The 22684-nt window shown below is 35.4% G+C and overlaps 1 protein-coding gene across 2 annotated transcripts in view; it reads right to left on the minus strand.

Annotated features, from left to right (window-relative positions):
- LOC136839255 (pikachurin-like) overlaps window positions 1-22218 on the minus strand; it is a 436980-nt gene extending 414762 nt beyond the window's left edge. The window contains exons 1-2 of one of the 2 annotated variants that reach the window (XM_067105033.1): window positions 22162-22218; window positions 21467-21854 (exon numbers count right to left, since the gene is read on the minus strand). In XM_067105033.1, coding sequence (XP_066961134.1) covers window positions 21467-21599 — 133 coding nt within the window. In that variant the 5' untranslated portion in view covers window positions 21600-21854; window positions 22162-22218. Of the gene's footprint in view, window positions 1-21466 lie in introns of both variants that reach the window. The other variant, XM_067105032.1, reaches the window with a different exon arrangement.
- Between the last annotated feature and the right edge of the window lie 466 nt (window positions 22219-22684).

A 22684-nucleotide genomic window follows, 5' to 3' on the forward strand; every position in this document is an offset into this window, starting at 1 on the left:
TTTACATTTTTCTCTTCAGCACCTATATCAACACCTAACCGTGGCCCCTTGATCTTCAGCTGAACACGCCCACTCCCTCATCTCCCTCTCTCTCTCTCTCTCTCTCTCTCTCTCTCTCTCTCTCTCTCTCCTCCGCACTAGAAAACAAGAGCGATATATCACTAACTTTAATTTCAGAATGAAAGCACACTTTTCGAAAGAAAAATTCTGCCAAAGTGAAATGGGATAATACTAATTTTGTATGTGCTATAAATCCTTTTACTGGGAACTTTAAAATTCCCATTTGAGATTATTCACCTAAGTATGCTATGCATATAAAAACATACATACAAAAATTCACATGTCAAATCCGTATGCATGTAAGTATTTGTGTGCGTCGAACACCAATCGGATGGCTTCCCTCTGCGTCAGACACGGGGTTCGCAACTTTGATAAATCGTTCGATCAGAAAATCCGCAGCTGTCAGCGATTCCTAAATTCCCATTATATACATACCCCGCATCACCGCCTCCCCAGCTCTCTCCCCCTCCTGCACTTTTATTCATTTTCCCGCGTTGGTTCGTCACTGCTATACATACACGGTATTTTTTTTTAAGGTTTTACCAAAATAAAGACAAAATAAGTCTTGAAAGCTACACTTATCAGACTTCTACCTCCCTCTCAATGCTGTGCTCGATCTGCAGAAGCAAATGCTTCCAATCTTTCACTTTTGAAAGGAATCCTCCTCCTCCTCCTCCTCCTCCTCCTCCTCCTCCTCCTCCTACATTACCCATGATAGCCGTCGTTCTTCCTGTGGATATCGCCTTTAACTTGCCATATACACTTGTGGATCTCTCTCTCTCTCTCTCTCTCTCTCTCTCTCTCTCTCTCTCTCTCTCTCTCTCTCTCTCTTTTACCCCACGTAGTATATATGTTTCTGACATTTTGAGTCTTGTATAAAAAAACCGACGTGTATATACATGTATGTATGTGTTAGCATTTCTGAGTACAAATTTACACGTACTGCACTTTCTGTCCTTTTGTCTTTTTATCAGCTCGGGAGATAAATTAACATTACAAGAAAATAATCACGTTAATGAAACTTTCACTGGAAAGTCTCGGTAAGTGAGAAAATGAAAGAAACTGCGGCAATGATTCTAAAGCTAGTGTAAATTCACGTTGCCTAACATGGAAGAAAAGGAAATACCCTAAATATCCTAAATATAATTACCATGCAACGTTACTCAACTTTGGTAGAGGTATGCATATTATCATTAGAGTGACTAAATTACTGGAATTATTTTTAAAGCACCGTAAAAACAGCTACCTCCCTTTGTGACAATACATTTTAAATAACCTGACGCACAACTTTATCACGTATCGGTCAACTGTGAAACTTTATCGTTAGTACAAAATTCAGTCAGGAGTACCCGTATCAAAAAACATGGAATTTATCTAAATCTGAAATTCCGAAGATATCCTGACTGAGAATCGAAATCAATCCAGTAATTGTAACTTTGTGCATCACTGACTAATCAGAAAGGCATCGTCATCTGCTCATGTAAGAAATGCAGATGAATTTGGTCTCTGACCGTATGACAAGCACAACGCCCACTTTGGTTAGCTCTTAGAATTTCTCCATTTTACTGAATATCACACCGTTCATGGCTACATTATTTTTACCTGGACTTATTCTGATATTCTTATTTCTTGCCCAAGACTTTTGTAACGTCAAGAAGATAGCTTTAACTTTAGAAAAAAATCGTAAAAGTAAACTGACCATATTATAGGCTATTGGGAAGTGATTGTTCCAAGTGATAGCTCGAGTAGGTTGGCGAGACTCCAAGGTATCACGGACACCATATTTCTAGAAATGTGAAAGTTGTTTTCAATCTCCATAAGAAAATGCAATATGATATTTACAGAAAAGTGGCCGCTTTTCCATGATCAGGCCCAAGTCATAAAATAAAATAAAAATTTCAGCTTCTAAGAACGTTCGAATTCCATACCTAACCTTAAAATCTTAATTTTTGTCAGTCAAAAACCCTGGCAGCGAAACTCCAATGTACAAGATATGCTCTCATGTTCGGATAAACGAAAGCTATTTTGGGCAAAATCGAACATAAACCACACAAAGTATTCGAGTGATATTTTTTGGAAAATCGTCTTTCCAATCTAGTATTTTAACTACCAGAAATGATCGCTTATGTAATGCTCAAGAGCCACGACAATTCTTTCTTTTTTATAGGGAAGATACTCAGCCATTCGCATCGTACTTGCTTTGAGAAACATATTCCTTACTTCTTCAAAAAAAAAAAAAAACACATGCCACAACTCGTAGGGACATTTTGCTAAAGCCTCTAAAACCTCTCCCCCAAAACTTTGTAAATTGTAAAAGAAGTGAAGCCAAAAGACTTTCAGAGAGAGGAGACGAGTAAGGGAACGCCAAGGTTATCGTTTCCCTGAAAAAACTCCCGCTGCATCTTTGACTGGCTCGGCGGGGTTCGTTCAGCGCGGACTCCATATTACAGAAGACAAGTACCGATATAATAAACTGCAAAGAAGAAAGTCTTTTATCATTCATCTCACTCTTAAATTAAATCTTTCAAGCGGACCCTCGATGCTCACGACACTAAGAAATATATGTTTTTTTTATATATATATATATATATATATGTATATATATATGTATATATATATATATATATATATATATATATATATATATATATATATATATATATATATATATATATATATATATATATATATATATATATATATATATATATATATATATATATATATATATGTAAGTAGTATATGTAAGTAGTAGATATATTTATTCATATATGTACATATAAATGTAATGTAAATATATATATATATATATATATATATATATATATATATATATATATATATATATATATATATTTATACACAGAGAGAGAGAGAGAGAGAGAGAGAGAGAGAGAGAGAGAGAGAGAGAGAGAGAGAGAGTATGATTTAATGCCTTATTTAAATTTTCTTTTGGTAACAACTGACAATTCTTTTACGTACCAGCGGTTTAGCAAAACTCTTGGAGCACAAAAAAAGGGATGAGGTATTCAAATATCACAAAAAAATTTTCATAAAGAAGATATGCAAATGGGCGACCTTCAAAAACACGAATACAATTTTTTTTAACTAGAATTAACATGAGCTAACAGCCGCAGGGAACATCTCTCAGGCGCCCCCCCCAAAAAAAACATTCTTCTCTCTTCTCTCTCTCTCTCTCTCTCTCTCTCTCTCTATCTATATATATATATATATATATATATATATATATATATATATATATATATATATATATATATATATATATATATATATATATATATATATATATATATAAATATATATATATATATATATATATATATATATCAATATATAAAACAAAAACAAGTGCGTCTGTGCATATGTTTGTGTGTGAGTGAGTGTAAACTTATCTGCTTACATACAGGATGTGAATAATAAGCACTGTACTTGTGATATACACAAGTACAGTGCTTATTGTTTACATCCTGTATGTAAGCAGATACGTTTACACACATTGGTAGGCAATATATTTTTACGTAGGAACTTTATAATTAGCTTTCCGCTTGATGCAAATTTTCGTTCTTTTTCTTTACAGGAGAGGTTGCTCAATATAAAACATCGAGTTGTAAACGTAACATTTAAATCAGCTTGCAAAACTGTTTTCAAAACGTATGACTTGGCACATACGGTATGCTATATTTGTTTCTCAACTTTTATTGCCATTCTAAAATTACGCTAATTACAGTTTTAAAATACGCTGATTAACATGATTTAATGACTGTCGGTTTATGAGGCTTTTCAGATGGTAACACATGAAAGTTCATACATCTAATCATTTATTTATATTTTTCCTATATATTTATTATTTCGTATAATTTTAAAAACGTAATTATACTATCATATTTCATATATTTCTTTTCCTATGTTTATCTGAGGGTGTAGAATGTCAAAATAACACACCATCTTTTAAATCATTAGCATTAAATAAAAAGTAATCCAAAATTACCTGAAAAAAATGAAAGCATCTCCCAAACTTTAATCTAAAAACAGCACTGGACATTAAATAAAATACAGCCCCGTCTCCCCACCCCCCCAAAAAAAAATACTTCCACAGTGAATTAGTTTTATCCAAAAATGATCCAGACATCGGCTTTTTAAAAGGCCATAAAAGCTGGGATAAATACGCCGACAGAGAGAAATGGAGATAAATAGACGCCTAAGGGGAACGCAAAATTTAATTACCCACTCATTGATGTCCATCAGCGTATTCCTGCGGGGTTAATGGCTCGGTTAGTTTGTTTGTTTGTTTGTTTCATACTGCGTTCTCTGTACTTGCGTGCCTCCGTTTCCCCTGCATGTTATGTACTTACTGATATTTGCTTTGGCACCGAGTGGAACGGAGAAATGTATTTTAATGATTTTCCTTTTCTTTTACAAAAATAATTAAAATACATTTCCAGATTACTATCTTTATTAATTATTTTAATATCCACAGCTACTAGTGAGTGTTGATGACGTGGACTCACAAATATATAACAAAATACACAAAGGAACAACTTTCACAAAATAATTAATTTTCCTCTTTCTCTTTAATGTTCGTATGTACATGTTCAAAAAATGTATTAGAGAATAAGCAGACACAATTACAGAGCAAAAAGGAGTATCCATAAAACTAGATGGTAAACATTATCCAACCCTTCCATATCGATACTTAAAGTTAGTAAAAGCTTTTCATCTGCATCGACAATAGTTAACATCACACGAACAAATGAGAAAATCTTTTAAGTATGATATATCACAATTTTCCCGAACGGAAAAAGAAAATGATTGATCAAATTATCCCTAAATGAAAAAGTATAAAAAGGCAATCCTCTTGTAAAAACGTACTCCAAGAGCGCTACATGCCAGCAGTAATAAACATCAATCGAAAGCATTACGCAATCAATGTCGGACATCATTCCCGTAGAATATTTATGAAACTCCGATAAAATGGCCAAAACTTGAAATACGGTACGCTGCGCTCTCCCGCTCTCTCTTTTCCTTTCTGTCTCTCTGCAAACACACGCCTATACTGTACGAGTGCATACATACATATAAAGGTAATATAATATCTATAAATATAACGTATTATATATAAACATATATATAATACTTAAAAATATAAAAATATTTATACATATATATAAAGACATTATATTGTTATGGTGCTTTTTATCGCTCGAATCTATACGATTTAAACTGGGAGAAAGTCTACTGCAACACAAATATAATGTATAAACATATATACATACAATACATTAATACATACGTACAAACACACACACACACACACACATATATATTTATATATATATATATATATATATATATATATATATATATATATATATATATATATATATATATATATATATATTATATAAACATATATATATAATATATAATATAAATAAACACAATCGTCTCCTAACTTCTACATTTCTATGCGTGACTTAACCCCTCCCAAATCCAATGTATTTGAGTTCAAATCTTCTCACTGGAAGCTAGGATATCATTTGTTCTTCAATTCGGGCGTATAAATTTCTGACTCACATCAGAACCCAGGTCTTTCAAATGATAGACCAGAGCGCTGCCAACCAGGCAACACAAGTCATAAAAGAAGTTGGAACCTGAGTACAACTTTACCCAAGAATTAACTGGCAGGCTAACTGCCTGCATACCAGCCTGTTTTCCTCAACTTCTTTTATAACTTGTGTGGCCTGGTTGGCAGCACTCTGGTCTTTCATCTGAAAGACCTGGGTTCGATCCTGATGTGAGTCAGAAATCTATTTCTGTTCCACACGTAATTGTGTGTACTCTGGTCTTTCATTTGAAAGACCTGGGTTCGATCCTGATGTGAGTCGGAAATCTGTTTCTGTTCCACACGTAATTGTGTGTTGATATTTCTATCATATTCACCCAGAAAGGATAATACGAATGAAATGCTGTCAACTGGGTCACTGCTGAGTCGGGAAGTTGGGAAAAACACGCTGGTACGCTTGCAGTTGTCTGCCCAGGTAATTCCTTGGGTAAAGTTGTACTCAGGTTCCAACTTCTTTTATGACTTGTGTGGCCTGGTTGGCAGCACTCTGGTCTTTCATTTGAAAGACCTGGATTCGATCCTGATGTGAGTCAGAAATCTATTTCTGTTCAACACGTAATTGTGTGTTGATATTTCTATCATATTCACCCAGAAAGGATAATACGAATGAAATGCTGTCAACTGGGTCACTGCTGAGTCGGGAAGTTGGGGAAAACACGCTGGTGTGCTTGCAGTTGTCTGCCCAGGTAATTCCTTGGGTAAAGTTGTACGCAGGTTCCAACTTCTTTTATGACTTGTGTGGCCTGGTTGGCAGCGCTCTGGTCTTTCATTTGAAAGACCTGGGTTCGATGCTGGTGTGAGTCAGAAATTTATTTCTGTTCCACACGTAATTTCTGTGTGTTGATATATATATATATATATATATATATATATATATATATATATATATATAGAAATATCAACACACAGTATATATATATAAATAGTATAAAGACCAGAGCGCCGCCAACCAGGCCACACAAGTCATAAAAGAAGTTGGAACCTGAGTACAACTTTACCCAAGGAATTATATATATGAAACCCATATATATGTATATAATATGATATATATATATATATATATATATATATATATATATATATATATATATATATATATATATATATATACACACACACACACACAGCAGAATACCCAGCACTGCCCAAGCTGAAGGTAGCTATAATTAGATCGGAGTTTTAATTAATGAAGGCATACTCGGTTAATACGGACTTTTTGATTCCTCGTAAATGTCATCTTTCTTTCAAGAACCTACATGGTTTTTCACACCAGAGACGTGCTCAATATGAATAGTATATTTGATAATATAATTGTGTACATGAAATATTTCTAATTCATGCAATCAAATAAGAAAATATGGTTAAGTAAAAGGGGAAAAGTTCTTTTTCATTTGAAAAACTTACTATGACTATACTTTGTTGTAATTTTTGTAATCCTTCGAAAATAACTGTTAAAATGAGTGGAAACTTGGGTGTGGTAGACAAACCATCTATAGGACCCTCTTCTACAGCAAATGCCTAGTTCTAATCACCCCGAAATTGCAAAGATTATTTCTATGAAAAATGTAACACCTGCCCCTGTTCATATTGAGCATATGGTTGTGAAAACGGCATGAATACAAAGAAATCTAGACAAAATATCTAGTACAGTAAGTTTCTCAGGGGTTGTTTCTATGCAGGTGTGTCTATTTTTATGCCAAGTTATGATATCCTATAATCGTGGTCCTCTAAATTTCAGTGATTCAAGTGCAATGTAAGGATCGAAAATCTTTTAACTGAAATCGTGGCACGAAAGGAGACGACCTTACAAACTGCAATTCACAGCCGCTAATTTCTCGTGAACAGTTACTACTCTGTGGACTGATTTGAAACTGGGTAGACGTAGTCGTTGGAAATAAATGGACAGTAATTATTATTATTATTATATATATATATATATATATATATATATATATATATATATATATATATATATATATATATATATATATATATATATATATATACAAGTTTATATTAAATGTATAAAATACATATATATAGTACATTTACATACATACATACATAAGTCTATATATATATATATATATATATATATATAATCACATACTATTAGTACATTTCTGCAAGTCTAGATCTAATCACAGAGTACTAAAGAAACAATTCGGATAACTCAAGCTCCTTGAAAAAAAAAAATTAAATTTATGCCCAACTTTACCACAAATTTCCCTATACTATAAATATCGAATCACTTTCCACGTTGGTCATTCCTGAAAAACAAAAAGAGATACTCTAGTGATGGCCAAAAATACAACACCGAATAAAAAATGACGGGCTAAAATAAATCCAATACAAACCTCCCGAAATTTGACGAGCCTTGCATAAAAATTTCAGGAATTCCACGTCATAGACGTGACGTACATCAGCTGGTAACAGATTTATAAGGAATCACCAACTGGCACATTCCATTTCCAGTAACCGGATGCGCCGTCAATGCCTCTGGCTGCTGTGACGTCAGTCTGCTATAAACAGAAAGCAAAAAATAGAAGCTTAATGCCTGAATGTTCAACAAGCACAATGAAGCAGCTCGAATGCCTTTGCATCACTGTTTAAATTTAAAACATCGTTGTCATTCACAAACCTCACGGACGAATATGATTTGGGAGACATTTCGGTGAGGGTAATCTTCACCCAATTGGGAAAGATTAGGAAATGACAGCATACCAAACTATTATGAGATAATGTCGAAACACATTACCAGACATCTAATATCTATCTGCATCACTTCACATGTGCTGTAATATTCCAAGCAACTAACCGTCATTGCAAGAAAAAGGAATACAAGTGACAACTGATGATTCCGGTTAAAATGACAATCGGCAATAATATGGAAACTATTAAACACATTTCCAAAACAAGACTCTATCAGCTGTGTTCTTGGAAAAATTTAGATTTAAGAATCTTCAGTTACTGAGGTCAGTTGCTAATTCAAGGTCAATTTCAAGGTCGTTGCGTAAAAAGTTCAAGATGAATATCTTGTTCAAGTTTAAGATTAACGTCTCGTTCAAAGTGTCCATGGTAGTGTCCATACGTTTGAAATGAATTCAAATAAAAACCCAAAGGCCAAGGTCATCGTTCAAGGTATTTAATGAAGAGCTTGAAAAACACAAGCATTTCAAGGTCATATTTTGTTGGGCACTTGGAGAACTGACGCAAAGTTATAAAATTCAAGGTCACGATTAAAAGTGAAAAAAAAGTTAATATTTACAAAACCGGAATTTCCAGTACATCAGTTTAAGCGTAATCAATTTCAAATTTATGACACATTCATTTATACATCAAGAGAAAGCCAACAGTCTAACGCCAAGTCCAACTAATCAATAAAACTCAGTATATGTCCAAGTTGCAGGATGATGTCAAAGATAGTTCGATTTGTTAAGTAGCCTGTGTTCAATCACTCAAACTGTTCTAAGGTAAACGATTCAATACACTTCTGAATTAAGCCTAACAGCAAAGATGCTCCAGGACAAGGTTGAATTATCCTGGGCACTTAAGTGGTTTATGACAAGAAAAGCTGCGCCTAAATGGTAGAATTGTACACTAAAGGTTTAAGGTAAAAGATGCAACTTTGAAATGGGAGGTCAATACTTGAAAAAATCAAAGATCCAAAGATCAACAACCAATAAACCAGATTAATTTAAGCAACTAATCTGAACCTGAGTCGAAATATCACACAGGCCTCTTCTAAAAAAAGGTTCTGAAACACATATCTAACCATGAAATAAACTTGAAATAAAGTCGACTGATTCACTGACAAAGCAACAATGACAGAAATATGTTGTTTATCTACTTTGTTTTCTAGTAATTACTTTGCGTTATAACTTACAACTGGCCTTTTTGAACACTCCTAAGTCATTTAATCTTTCCATCGGACGAATTCTGAATCCTTCCATAACACATAATCCGACATTAAGAATGTTTAAAAAATCTTGATCTGATTAAAAAACGAAAGGAATAATTTATCCTCCCTGGATACCTAATTTTTATTTACTCTGAAAACGATTCTCTTAGTCCGTCTCAGGAAATGAATCCTATTAAAAAAAAAAAAAAAAGACTGTGCGTCATTGCCTCTAAAAAACATCAGTTGAAACTGAGAAGTCCTACCCCTACTTCATCACTCCTTTATTTAGTTATCTTTAAAATTAAAAATGACTTGACCCTTTTTTTCGTTATTCTGCCTTTACATTAATTATAACGAAGGTTATCATTCCCTTAGCAACCATTTTTTCCTTTAAATAACGAGATTTGGCGAAGTTTGCCATTCTCGAACTTCTCATGATAGCAAGGAAATTAATAAACCTTGAAAGCAATAACAAATAAAAGACTGAACTTCAGAATTTTCTTAGACTATAAACAACAACGAATACAAAAAACAATAGCATGACTTCTCAACAAAACATTCATGAGATACGAAAGCTGAAGTCTCAAGAACGAGGCAGTAAAAAAGACCTGTAGTTATCAGAGATCAAGCAAGAAACAGAGAAAGAAAATTAGTTATCAGAGGTCACAAATGAAACAGCCAATGACCCGAGGTCAAGCTGCCGTAAGTCAAGAATGAAAGAGCAGAAAGTTACCACTCAAAGTCAAGCACGTCCTTGCGACTCATTCCTTAATCCAAGTTATTCGGAAATTTTTATATTATAGAGTACCCTACGTCATTTTAGCTTTACATTTCATTGAATTTCTGATTCTGCATTCCACTTTAATCCGTATGGTTTGGTTCCACTGGTGAGAAATCGTACCCTATTTCTTTCTGATAAGCACTCTATCAGAAATGAATTCTACACTGACATTGGTAAAGCAATTTCTAGTTGGTAATATCATTTGAAAGAGAATGATAAAAGTTCCCCCGGACGGAAAATATGATTAGGACACTAATTTCTGCTTCAATGCAGTAACAAAGACCCGATGAGTAAAAGAATCAGTCAGTTAAAAAGGAAAAAATATTGTAATCGGAGTAATGAAGTTACATCGAACACAAAGAGAATTATATTATAAAGTCATAAAATCTACGTACACACACGTTTTATACATACTAGAGAGAGACTTGTGGTAATATGTATGTATGCATATATATATATATATATATATATATATATATATATATATATATATATATATATATATATATATATATATATATATTATGTAAAAAAAAATGACCAGCACAATGCCAAAATAACATGAAATATGCTCGAATCAATGTCAAAGATGAAAAAAAATTCCAGTAGCCTATCACAACGAAGGCAAACAAAAAACTCAGCCCTGACATTGCAATGCATACCACAACATATATCTCTTTCCTCCCGTCTTTTACGAGGAGCTGAACAGCGACAACAAGTACTAGAGGTGCAGCATTGCACTATACGGGCAAGGCCACCTCACACGTCCCATCGTTACCGTCACCCGTGGCGCCTTTATTGCTTGTTATTATTATTGTTATTCCGAGGGCGTAGCTACTCTTTTCTGGTGGCGGACACAAGTGGCAAGGATGGCAGGCGTGTATCTGAGCGAATCACGCTGGGTCCGTTCTTAGTGTCTAGTATTATCATGGCAAAGCAAACTAACGATACTTTCCTTTCAATTTGGTTTACCTTGACAAACAAAACTTGCATTATTTAAAGTATTCGGACAGACAGAATTACTGTAACTTGATATTCCATGAGTGGTTAATCATATCAAAAGATCTAACCTGTGGCTTCTCCTTTAGTCTTATTTCACCAGCTGGGGCACATCTTAATGTATAGAATTATCCTGGCAGATGAAATTAGCACCACTCTCATCTTTTAAAAAGCAGGGGGAAATGAATGCCCTTATGAAGAAAACAAAAAAGAACGGAAGAATAAGGAAAAGAAAGGAAGAAGGGCGAGTCTTTACCAGTATATAAATGTTCTGGTTAATCGTAAAGATTCTAACCTAGCATCCTAGCCCCAACGTTTTGCCTTCGGTCACTAAAAGTGGTTCTTGGCAATATAACGCCAACAATTGCTTACATGAGTCTCTGAATACGGTGGCAGAAGTGTTTTATTCAATTTATTGTGAAGCTTCGTTATGACAGAGTGGGTAGTTGATAGAAAAAGCCTTCTAGGGGTCTTCTTGAAAGCAGTATCGTGGCGTATTGCCAGAAACCTGTGCCCAAAGATGGAAACCATTCTATGAGCAGAAAAAGTCATCAGATACGTTCATTATTATTATTATTATTATTATTATTATTATTATTATTATTATTATTATTATTATTATTACTGACTGGTCCAAAATGCAAAGGAGACCGCGCAGTCATAACGGCCATTTCAGCGTAATAATAGCACAGTAATATTAAAATGGCAATTAATATTGCTATAATTTTTATCATTACAATCATCAACAGGGTATTTTTACATGAAAAAACTATCTACCAAACAACCCTTAAATCACTTCAAAACCCCACCAGAAAGCAACAAATATGAAAAAAAAAACAAATAACTAACACAAAGGCTTGCTATCCTGTTCCACATCTGAGAAGAGAGGATTGAGATGCCGACACACGAGGCACTACTCATCTCTCCCGCATCCAGTGCATCAAAGTTTATTAAATTCGCTGACTTCTGTTTTGTATTCTAACTTCAGTTCCTGCTTCGCAGAGCTGAACTTCCCTAGTACTCCGCCAACTGGTGTGTTATGTCAACACACACACATAGAATATATTATAGACATTTACACAAACGTATACATATATGCATGTATGTATGAATGTAAGTAAGTAAAAGATATTTGCTATCATTTACTGCTGTGAAAAAGACAAAAAAGCATTATATGATTTTGTGTTCGCAAAAACTAACATGCAGCTGATACATGAACGTATGGACGTAAGCACAAATGTAAAAAATCTATGCTATTAATTGCCTTCCTTCAATGTGAAATAGTAGAAAATACTCAAATTATAAATACGGGGAATCAGTGCAAATAACGACTCTTAATGAGGAATGGGTTAGACATGGAAATGGGAACTTCGAGAGTTATCTTCGATTAAGGAAATTCTTTATAATCACATAGTGCGGTAGAAAACAGCAAAACGTTTAAACATTGTATAAAATTACTGTGGCGCACTGACTACAAATCTAGGCGTATTAGCACACTGAATATTCTGTACTACAATTCAGATCATATATATATATATATATATATATATATATATATATATATATATATATATATATATATATATATATATATAGAGAGAGAGAGAGAGAGAGAGAGAGAGAGAGAGAGAGAGAGAGAGAGAGAGAGAGAGAGAGAGAGAGAGTTGGGGGGATGAGAAGAGGTTATAATAAAATACAAGCGAACAAGAGATAATCTCAAAAAAAAAAAAATTAGAAATACTTTGGAAAACGCTATGAACTGAGGTAAACAATACCTCGGCTGAGAGGGGAAATTTCTAAATGTATGATGCGTTGACACTATGTCTATAATGAGAAAAGATTTTCTATTTAGGTAAACGATTCAGTCGCCTAGTGCTCTGCACGGCGAGACAGGAGTCTGAAAAGGAGAAATGAGTTTTAAAAACCAAGAATGGCGAAATGAACTGCAACATGGCTAAGAAAACTTCTGAAGGCATAAAAATATAGTTGTGCATAATAAACAAGCGAGCTACAAAATGTCAACAGAAATAAGAGATGGAGAGTATCTATAACGCAGAAACGAGGTTGAATTATACTAGAATATGAATTTGAAGAAAAAATAATAAAATATGTCTGGGTAGAAAGAGATAACTGGAACGTTTACAGCTTTTAACCGAGTCACGTACAATTAACGTTTCACTGGAAAAGCTTCAGTCAGCTCTTTGAAGCTCCCCCACCCCGAGTCCACAGCCATCAACGCTCTCTCAGTGACGACAATAACAAGCGAAAGGATAAAAAGCAGCAACGGTATAACTGAAAACGTAATTAAGCTAAGTGGGCCGGATTCGATTAATTTAATTAGGCCGATTATAGTTTTTCAATCAAACCCTCTAATTGCCATCATTAGCAGTGGATACACCCTAGTCCAATTAATTTCAGTTATTAATATATTTTCGTGGGCCTGATCGCGCATTCCATCAAAAAACTTTCTGGTTAAGATACGGGGCATTTGAGTACGCCCACTTTAAACAATCATTCCAGCATCATGCATCGGCGCCAAAGCCCTTTCCATCGAGGGATGACCTAGATGCCGGAGGTATTGTTGCAAGATGAATCCCTGGAATCAACGGCCATTACTCTGACTTTTTCCCCTTTTCTATTTATTAATATTTTTATTTATTTAATTTTATGGGGTTCGGCACAAAAGGCTTGGCATGTTTTACCGCTATAGTTTTCGCTGTATAAAGCAATTAATAGTCCAAGGACTTTGGTCAGGGGCAATTTGGCCTACTTTGTTTACGTCCTGAAAATACGATTCTAAAAATATCCACAATCACTGTCTTTGTTGTACACATAAACAAGGCCAACATCACCTTCTCGCTCGCCTGAACAAATAGTATAATTTTATAATTTCTGTTTAATCCATCCAGTTATAAACAAAAAGGTTCAAATCTCCGATTTACGAAGACTCCAACAATTTGTTTCCTTGCTTTGACAGCCATTGTTGTACATAGAGGATGTATTCTGTGACTTTTCTGGCAAGACATGAGTCGAATCTGGCGTAGGAATAATAATAATAATAATAATAATAATAATAATAATAATAATAATAATAATAATAATAATAATAATAATAAACTACTTTGCGATCAGTAACTCTCTACAAGGTTTATTTTCATTATTCATAAAATGCAAAGATTCGTACGAAACAAACCTAAAAGGCCCCTCACTGTGATAAAAAAATCCACTGTATTTCAGGACTGCTTGCTGTCTTCCAGGATTATCACATGTCTAAGGTCACCAGAATCTGATTACACATGTTGCGTCGTCACAAGGTCTAGTTTCAAAACAACGTGAGAATCACAATGCAAAGGTCAACGAGTTTAATTTACATATATGTAAAACTCTGGGCACACAGCTATGCAAATTACTAGTTTACGTTGTCAACAACATGTTTTACGTAGTTTATTTATGTACCACCGCATATTTGCAATCTGTCCTCTAAATAAAATAGCTAACGAGCATTATCAGAAGCAGCTGCAGTATTAAATATCAATTAAAAAGCTAAATAAATGTTTTTATAAACAAGCGTGACCAACAATTTCAAGTAGGCCGTTCAGGACCTGTTTAAAAAAAACAACGAAGCCAGTTGCCGCAAACATTTGTCAGAAAACAATTGTATCTCTATCAGTTATGCGCATCTGAAGACGATGTTTAAAAACATACACAGGACAGGAACCAAAACACCAAATTCACGAGAAACTCCACAAAACGGTGTACCCAGTTCACGGGAGGTGAGCAAATCTCCTTAAGGTACAACATTCCACAAGCAAATCTCTCTTTCTCTCCGCCCGCCTCCCTTTCCCTCTCTCTCTCTTTTTTCTCCCCAACCTCTCTCTCTCTCTCTCTCTCTCTCTCTCTCTCTCTCTCTCTCAAAAAAAGGGGGTGGTACTATTAAATCTTGACAGGGAATCATCCATTTTGCCGACACAGAAGCGACTCCTCCCCACGAGATAATAGAAACCTCACGCCATCCCTACACATCGCCTGGATCCATCTCCGAGGGCCGTCTGGACCGCAAGACACCAGCTCTCGGATTACACGAGGCAGAATGATGTTGCTTTTTGTCATTGTTCTCCTGATGAAACCGCCGCACACTCATACAGAGGATTCGTGTCACGTCACTATTCAGAGATTAATGTTGCGTGTGTGTGTGTGTGTGTGTGTTTTATATTTTCTTACTGGGAAAGATTCAGAAGCCATTATAAAATGTAATAATAAGCTTACTCTATCGAAGAAATAAGATTAAATTCTTTCCTTCGTTTAGCTAAAGTTTGCATAGAGAAAAAATTTTAATTCCCTTGAAATAAAAAAAAACGAATGCAAATCTTCGTATAACCTCGACACCAATCATTTCCCCGAGAAATTTTCTTTCAAAAAGACATGTAAACTTAACCAAGGGTCTTCATAATACTCCTGAGTTCCAGGATGCTTCATATACTGATAAATACCACCGTAATCACAATTTTTTTGATCAATCAGATTATCTCTCTATTAACCTAGTCATCTGTTATCTATCTGTTTATTTACCCTACACGTATTAAAAAAATCCAAAATCTCGAAATGGAATTTAGTCCCCGAAGCACAAACACAAACTGTATGTAAATACGAGGGCTTAAGAGCTGTATTTTCCTTTTAAATAATGTTCCTAGCATCACTCATTACAAAGTATCCGAGTAAAGTGATTAAAAAAAATCTCTATGTACCGGTACGCGTACTTATGAAACGGAGTGTTTACGCGTCTAGTACGACAGAAAAAGTACGAGAGACAGATACAGGGAAAGAGATGAAGGACAAAAGACGACACTGGACTCACTATGAAGTTACAACCACATTGTACCTGGGGCAAGCACGTGCTCCTCTACGTGAGAGTAGGGATTAGAGGGGGTGGTAGGGGAGAAATATCACACCATACCTTTCCATCTGAGTCTGACTGACACATACTCAGAGAGTTGGAGAGAAACAAGAATTACTTTTATGATTTAAAGAGATAATATGAATCTTGATGAAAGGATTTACGTGCAGATGAACAATGTGACACAAAAATAAAGAGATAAGACAGATACCTGAACAAACAGATAGACAAGTAGACAGACTAATGACCAAAGACAGAAATTCAACTGAAGTCAGAGAGTGAGAGAGCTTTGAACTTAGAGACATAATTCAAGATGTAGAGAGATAGTTGAATGAAGAGATTTACAGACATATGAACAGTGAGGGACAGAAAAAAAAGCAAGTAAGCATAAACAAAATTTGATAGCCTAAAAGGACGGAATTATGATCAAAGGCAGAACTGTGAGAGAGAGAGAGAGAGAGAGAGAGAGAGAGAGAGAGAGAGAGAGAGAGAGAGGATTCCCTCGTCTGCAGCAGTCATTCCTATGTAACCGCTATAACCTGTTGAGGGCGGGTCGGGTGACAAACATAAAAGATCAATTTTTTTATGTATATATATATTATATATCAGGCCGGATAAGTGCTGGGTTCGCGTCTCCTTTTATCGCTCGGTTCAACGGGTATGAGATACGGCTGGAAATGGAAGATGAAATGAGCCGATGTGATGCACAGTCGTAAAATAAGTAAATGGAAGTGGAAAATCTTCTTAAATATCTACTGTAGGCTATGAATGACTGGGAATAACGCACTCAGAACAACGAATACGCTTCAATCTATAAGGATGATATACATGCGTCCGATCGACACACCCCCTTTACATACACGCGCACGCGCGCACACTTACCAGTATGAGTTCCGGCTCGCTTGGGAATGCCATAATTTACTCAACAAATTTAACAAGTAACACCTAACACTGACACGAATATATATATATATATATATATATATATATATATATATATATATATATATATATATATATATATATATATATACACACACACATAGGCATGTGCACACGTATGTGTGTATGTGTGAGTTGGCGTGTTTATATATAGCCTACTGTAGAGTAGGCTACACTCCAACGAGCGAATTACGAAGTAAATCAAAAAGATATCACCAAAGATCTGTTCCTTCGAGTGTCCCAAACAACAAATTAACAGAAACAAGCTGTCTATTCTACACAGCCTTACTTAAAATACAAATTCTGCTGACAACGTGAGGGTAAAAAAGTATTTAAATTGATTTACCCTCATCTATATAATATCAATCAATCATTTTACCATTTTAGTGGAAAAATCTAAAATTAATTCATTAACGGCATAAGATAATAAAACTGTTACAGGAAGTGTCTACACAACAAAGCAACAATAATAACAAACTCTTTAAAATCCGTTCAAAACACGCAAATCAAAACATCAATTATAATCAAAAGGTGAAACTTACACAGCTTTATTCTTATTTCCAAAATGAACTACAAAAATTATCACTTTAATCTAGTTCACATGCATTTAAGCTAACTTTCTACAATCATAAATATTTAAGTTCATGCATATTGTATAGCTTACAAGTTAACAAATATAACAGGGGATGGCTCTGAGAAGAAAACAAATCAAAAGTTCCTAGCACAAGGTACTTTTACTGCTGAATCACAGAATAATATTAACTTTTAGGGCATTAGAAAGCTCAGTGACGGAACAGAGGACACTCCAAAACACACTGATCATTCACCACTACCTTGCAACCATTCACAGTTCCTGGATATGGAAGCCCTTCTCTTCCAATGCCTCTTTCACCCCATCTATCCAACACTTGTTAGTCTATCTCTTCTCTTAACTTCAAACTTTTTCAAATTATACCTTCTTTTCTCCTACTTTTCGTCCTCCATACTTTCTATAGTACCAAATTATCTCAAACTTCCTTTCCCCTGTGTTAATCTTTCTCCACTGATACATACCTCAAATTTCTCACAATTATTTATTCTTACCTTCAACACCCTCCAAACTGACTCCTTATCGATTTTCTCCATTTCTTTTACGTCGATGTATGCCACATAAAACTTTTCCCTTTTCTTTCAAACTTTTCACATAACCCTTTCAAAATAAACACTTGATCCACATTGCCTCTTTCTTACCTAAAGCTAGAATATCCTTCGCCCATTATTTCGTCTCTCTTACTTTCTCAATCAAAACTCTACGTACACCTTCCCAGGTATACTAAGAAATGTTATATCTCTACAATATTAATAGTTGCTTCTATCACCATTTCCTTTAGCAATGGAAAAATAACTGCCCTCATCCATTCCTTCAGAACCTTTCCTTCATCTGGAGATACCGAACAAAGACTAGCCAGCCACTAAAACAAATTATCACCCTAGTACCACAACAAGTCTCATGTAATCTAACTCTGCCGGTTTCCCACTCGTCAGTTTTAGTTTTCTGTAAAATAAAACTATTGTGCCGGCTTTGTCTGTCCGTCCTCAACTTTTCCTGTCCGCCCTAGATCTTAAAGACTACTGAAGCTAGAGGGCTGCAAATTAGTATGTTGATCATCCACCCTCCAAACATCAAACATAATGATTGCAGCCCTCTAGCCTCAGTATTTTTATTTTATTTAAGGTTAAAGCTGGCCATAATCGTGCTTCTGGTAACGATATAGGATAGGCCACTACCGGACCATGGTTAAAGTTTCATGGGCCGCGGCTCATACAGCATTATACCGAGACCACCGAAAGATAGACCTATTTCCGGTAGCCTTGATTATATGCTGTAGCGGCTGTACAGAAAACTCAATTGTGCCAAAGAAACTTTGGAGCATTTTTTACTTGTTTAACTGTTATTCTTACCTCCTCAACATTCACTTCTATATGCATTCTCTAACTTACAATAACCCTTTCCAGTCTTCTCATTCAGCTCTGTCTTTTACATTCAAGAAATGTTCAAAATACTCATTCCATCGACCCAGGACTGCATGTGCTTCCAACTACATCCTTCCATTTTCATGGTGTATTCTGAGGTCATTTTATTCGCCAGCATTTCTCTCGCCTTATACACTTTGTAAAACAATTTATTTTCCATTCAGTTCTTGCTCACATTTGCTCCTCTACTTGCTTTCCCCTTGATTACAATTACAGTAGTGTCATCCTTGATTCTCTTTAAATTATATTTATGACAGCTTTTGCTTCAACCATCCACTGGTGATCAGATATAGCTAGATCCACTCCTTGCCTTACCTTACAACCATCACCTTGCAATTCACCTGCTGACAATCAAGCTATTTGTTTTCCCGCCATTTTCTCTTTCCTAAATATAATTGTAAACTTCCCCCATTATACATGTATTTCCAACAACAAACCTTTTCCCATAAACATTTACACACAGTTCACTCCATTATCTTCCACTTCTGCAACTCTATAACTACCACCAATGCAATCTAATTCTGTCACATCAACCTGAGTAATTGAAAAATCTTTCATAAATATCCCTTTATGTTCTCCAAACACAGCCCAACATAGATTCAGACTCCCAAAATAAAATTCTCTTTCACTCTCATTAGTTCCCATACACATACTATTACTGCATTCTTACCCATATAACCCTCAACCGTCTCTAGTCTTCCTGACACAAAAAGCGCTACCTCAATCCTAGCTCTATACATTTCCTTTCAGCTACCCGAGACACAATCATTCTTTGTCCTTCCAATTCCTGCAGACAGTGCCCCTTCACCTTATTCTTACAAAGTGACAAAACATCCACATTTTCCACCCTTCCTTTCCTTAATCAAATCAACGATCACATTTCTCTTCTGCACCACTTCCAAAACATTCAAAATCTAAGCCGTCGTATAGGATTATATGTGTATGTATGTATATATATATATATATATATATATATATATATATATATATATATGTATATGTGTGTGTGTGTGTGTGTGTGTGTGTGTGTGTGTGTGTGTGTATGTATATATGCATATATATATATATATATATGTATACATACGTGTGTATATTTATGTGAGTATATGTGTGATTGTGTAGATCTAAACATACGTAGTAGAATAATCAATAGAAGACCACAACAAATATAGCCGCATAAAAGCCTTAAAATAACAATGAAAATATTGCTAGGTTGACCCAACCTCAGCAGGATATCAACACATAAAATCACGAACGCACATATCTGACCTAAATCTATCCATCAAAAATATGAAAGATAAAATGCAGGACAGAAAATCCAGGGTAATTAGGAGGCATAAAAACCGTGCACGCTCAAGACAGGAACACGCAAAGCTAACTGGAAGGAGTATGAATGTCGGATTAAAATGGACTGGTGTATACATAAACACAAACACACATATAATGCATATATGTGTATGTGTGTGTATGTTATGTACAGTATATATATATATATATATATATATATATATATATATATATATATATATATATATATATATATATATATCAGTATTGTTAGGTATAATTGTTGCTGTGCCTGTAAGTGAACTCAAGCAAAAGCTAATGTCATGCTGGGGATTAGCCAATCAATCTTGCAATACAACCATTTAAACAGGAGCAAATCACACACGCCATTGCATGGGTCATTTGACGTGCTAAATTAAAAGGGGGTTATAGGGTGTGGTGTGTTCGGCCTAGGGCCCCTCCTTCCGCCTTGGCTGCTACTGCTATTTGGAAAACACGAAACAAAACAGACCCTTCTCTAGGTCAACAAAATCATTTGCAACACGAATGCTCCTCTGCATTATGTCTTTCAGCAGGCGTACTTTTACTTTTGTTTTTATGCCCCAGTTTCATCCAGCGCTACTAGCCTAATTCCCAGCATTTTCCTGTGGTAAATGTTAGTATTAATTCGTTTACACCAATTCTTAAACAAAAACTATATATCTGCCTACGAATAAAAAGTCTAGTAGTGTTCATTTCACACTTGATATTTTTAAAAGTATTTAACAATATTTTACATATATTCTTACACAGTAATACCTACCTGGTAATTTGATATTAAATATTTAATGGCACTTTCTCAAACATCGGCCTAGATTCCACATTTTCCTTTATCCTGCGTGCCAGCATGTTTCTTCTTCCCAACGATACTTCTCTATGCTTACTTTAACTGAATTTATTGCTTACCTTGAAAAACAGCTTCGAAAGGTAGTTTATCCTGGTTACTTTTGGTGGGTTTTTCGGCCGACACCAGCGCCATCATGCCGATAGCGACCGTAACCCACAACATCCTAGCTTTCCAGTCGGCTCTGGCCAGCATGGTGGTGGTGTTCCTTTACACCGCCTTTCGGTTCTTAGTCTCTCCTACGTTTTATTCCCCCTTTCACGGTATATATCACTCCTAGTAACACATGACACACTTCCAGCCCACCAGCCACCACACGGGTCTTGCTAGGGGGAAAGAGGGGAAGGGGTTGGCTGGCGTCTGGGTGAGGGGAGAGGAGAGAGAGCTTTCTCGGGCGTGACCTATCCCGACCCCTCGGACTACCACCACCGACCTACCAACCACCACTCACTGTTACAGAAGTAAAAAAATCGGCTTTTCTCAATCTTTTAATTGCTCCCAGATCTTACAATGATTAAAAACTTTAAATCACGTTAGCAATGACCAACGGAAATAAAACAACGATGGGCGTTCGTTTCAACCGCGCCAACCAGTAACAATTCACCAATATTTGGGTTAGCTGTCTATGCGAATGCAACGACCAGCGTGGTAGCGAATTTTACACAACAAACCGGTACATTTGGGATGTTGTTCTAGGTCTCCCTTCGATGGCGAATGGGCGAAATTAGTACCAAATATCCACGGTTAGTTCTGTTACCAGTCGATACAGGTGAACACACGGGGATCCACTTTCGAGGCTCTCACGCGAGACACTGGCCTCTTCTTCATCGAGTCGTTGCCTAGTTTACAATATCGAATTGATTGACGCCGGCACTCCAGCGGAGAGTATCGTACGGCCCCGGCCCAACTTCCAGTTTTGTCTAAGAATTTTTCTTGCTTTCGTGTTCCTTATCTAAGAATTTTTTGAATCAGACGTTTGCATATGGAGGTTTATTTGATACACAACAATTGCCGGCAACCTTAATTTCGAAAAACAAGTCGTTCTCTATTATTTCATGTGCCTCAATTGTATTATGAGTAATCAAATCACAAACATACTCAATAAAACGAACAAGTTAAATATTTTAATCCCCTAAGTACTATGAATCTACTTTAACTAGATTTGTTGAATATAAGAATTAAGTTATGTTTTGCGGCAGGCAGAGTTTCGTAACCGAAAAATCTGACCATTTAACAAACCTGAAATGTCTTACAAATTTCTTGCAGCCATGTGAATTCAT

Source organism: Macrobrachium rosenbergii, chromosome 6 (assembly GCF_040412425.1).
Source record: "Macrobrachium rosenbergii isolate ZJJX-2024 chromosome 6, ASM4041242v1, whole genome shotgun sequence".
Taxonomy (NCBI): domain Eukaryota; kingdom Metazoa; phylum Arthropoda; class Malacostraca; order Decapoda; family Palaemonidae; genus Macrobrachium; species Macrobrachium rosenbergii.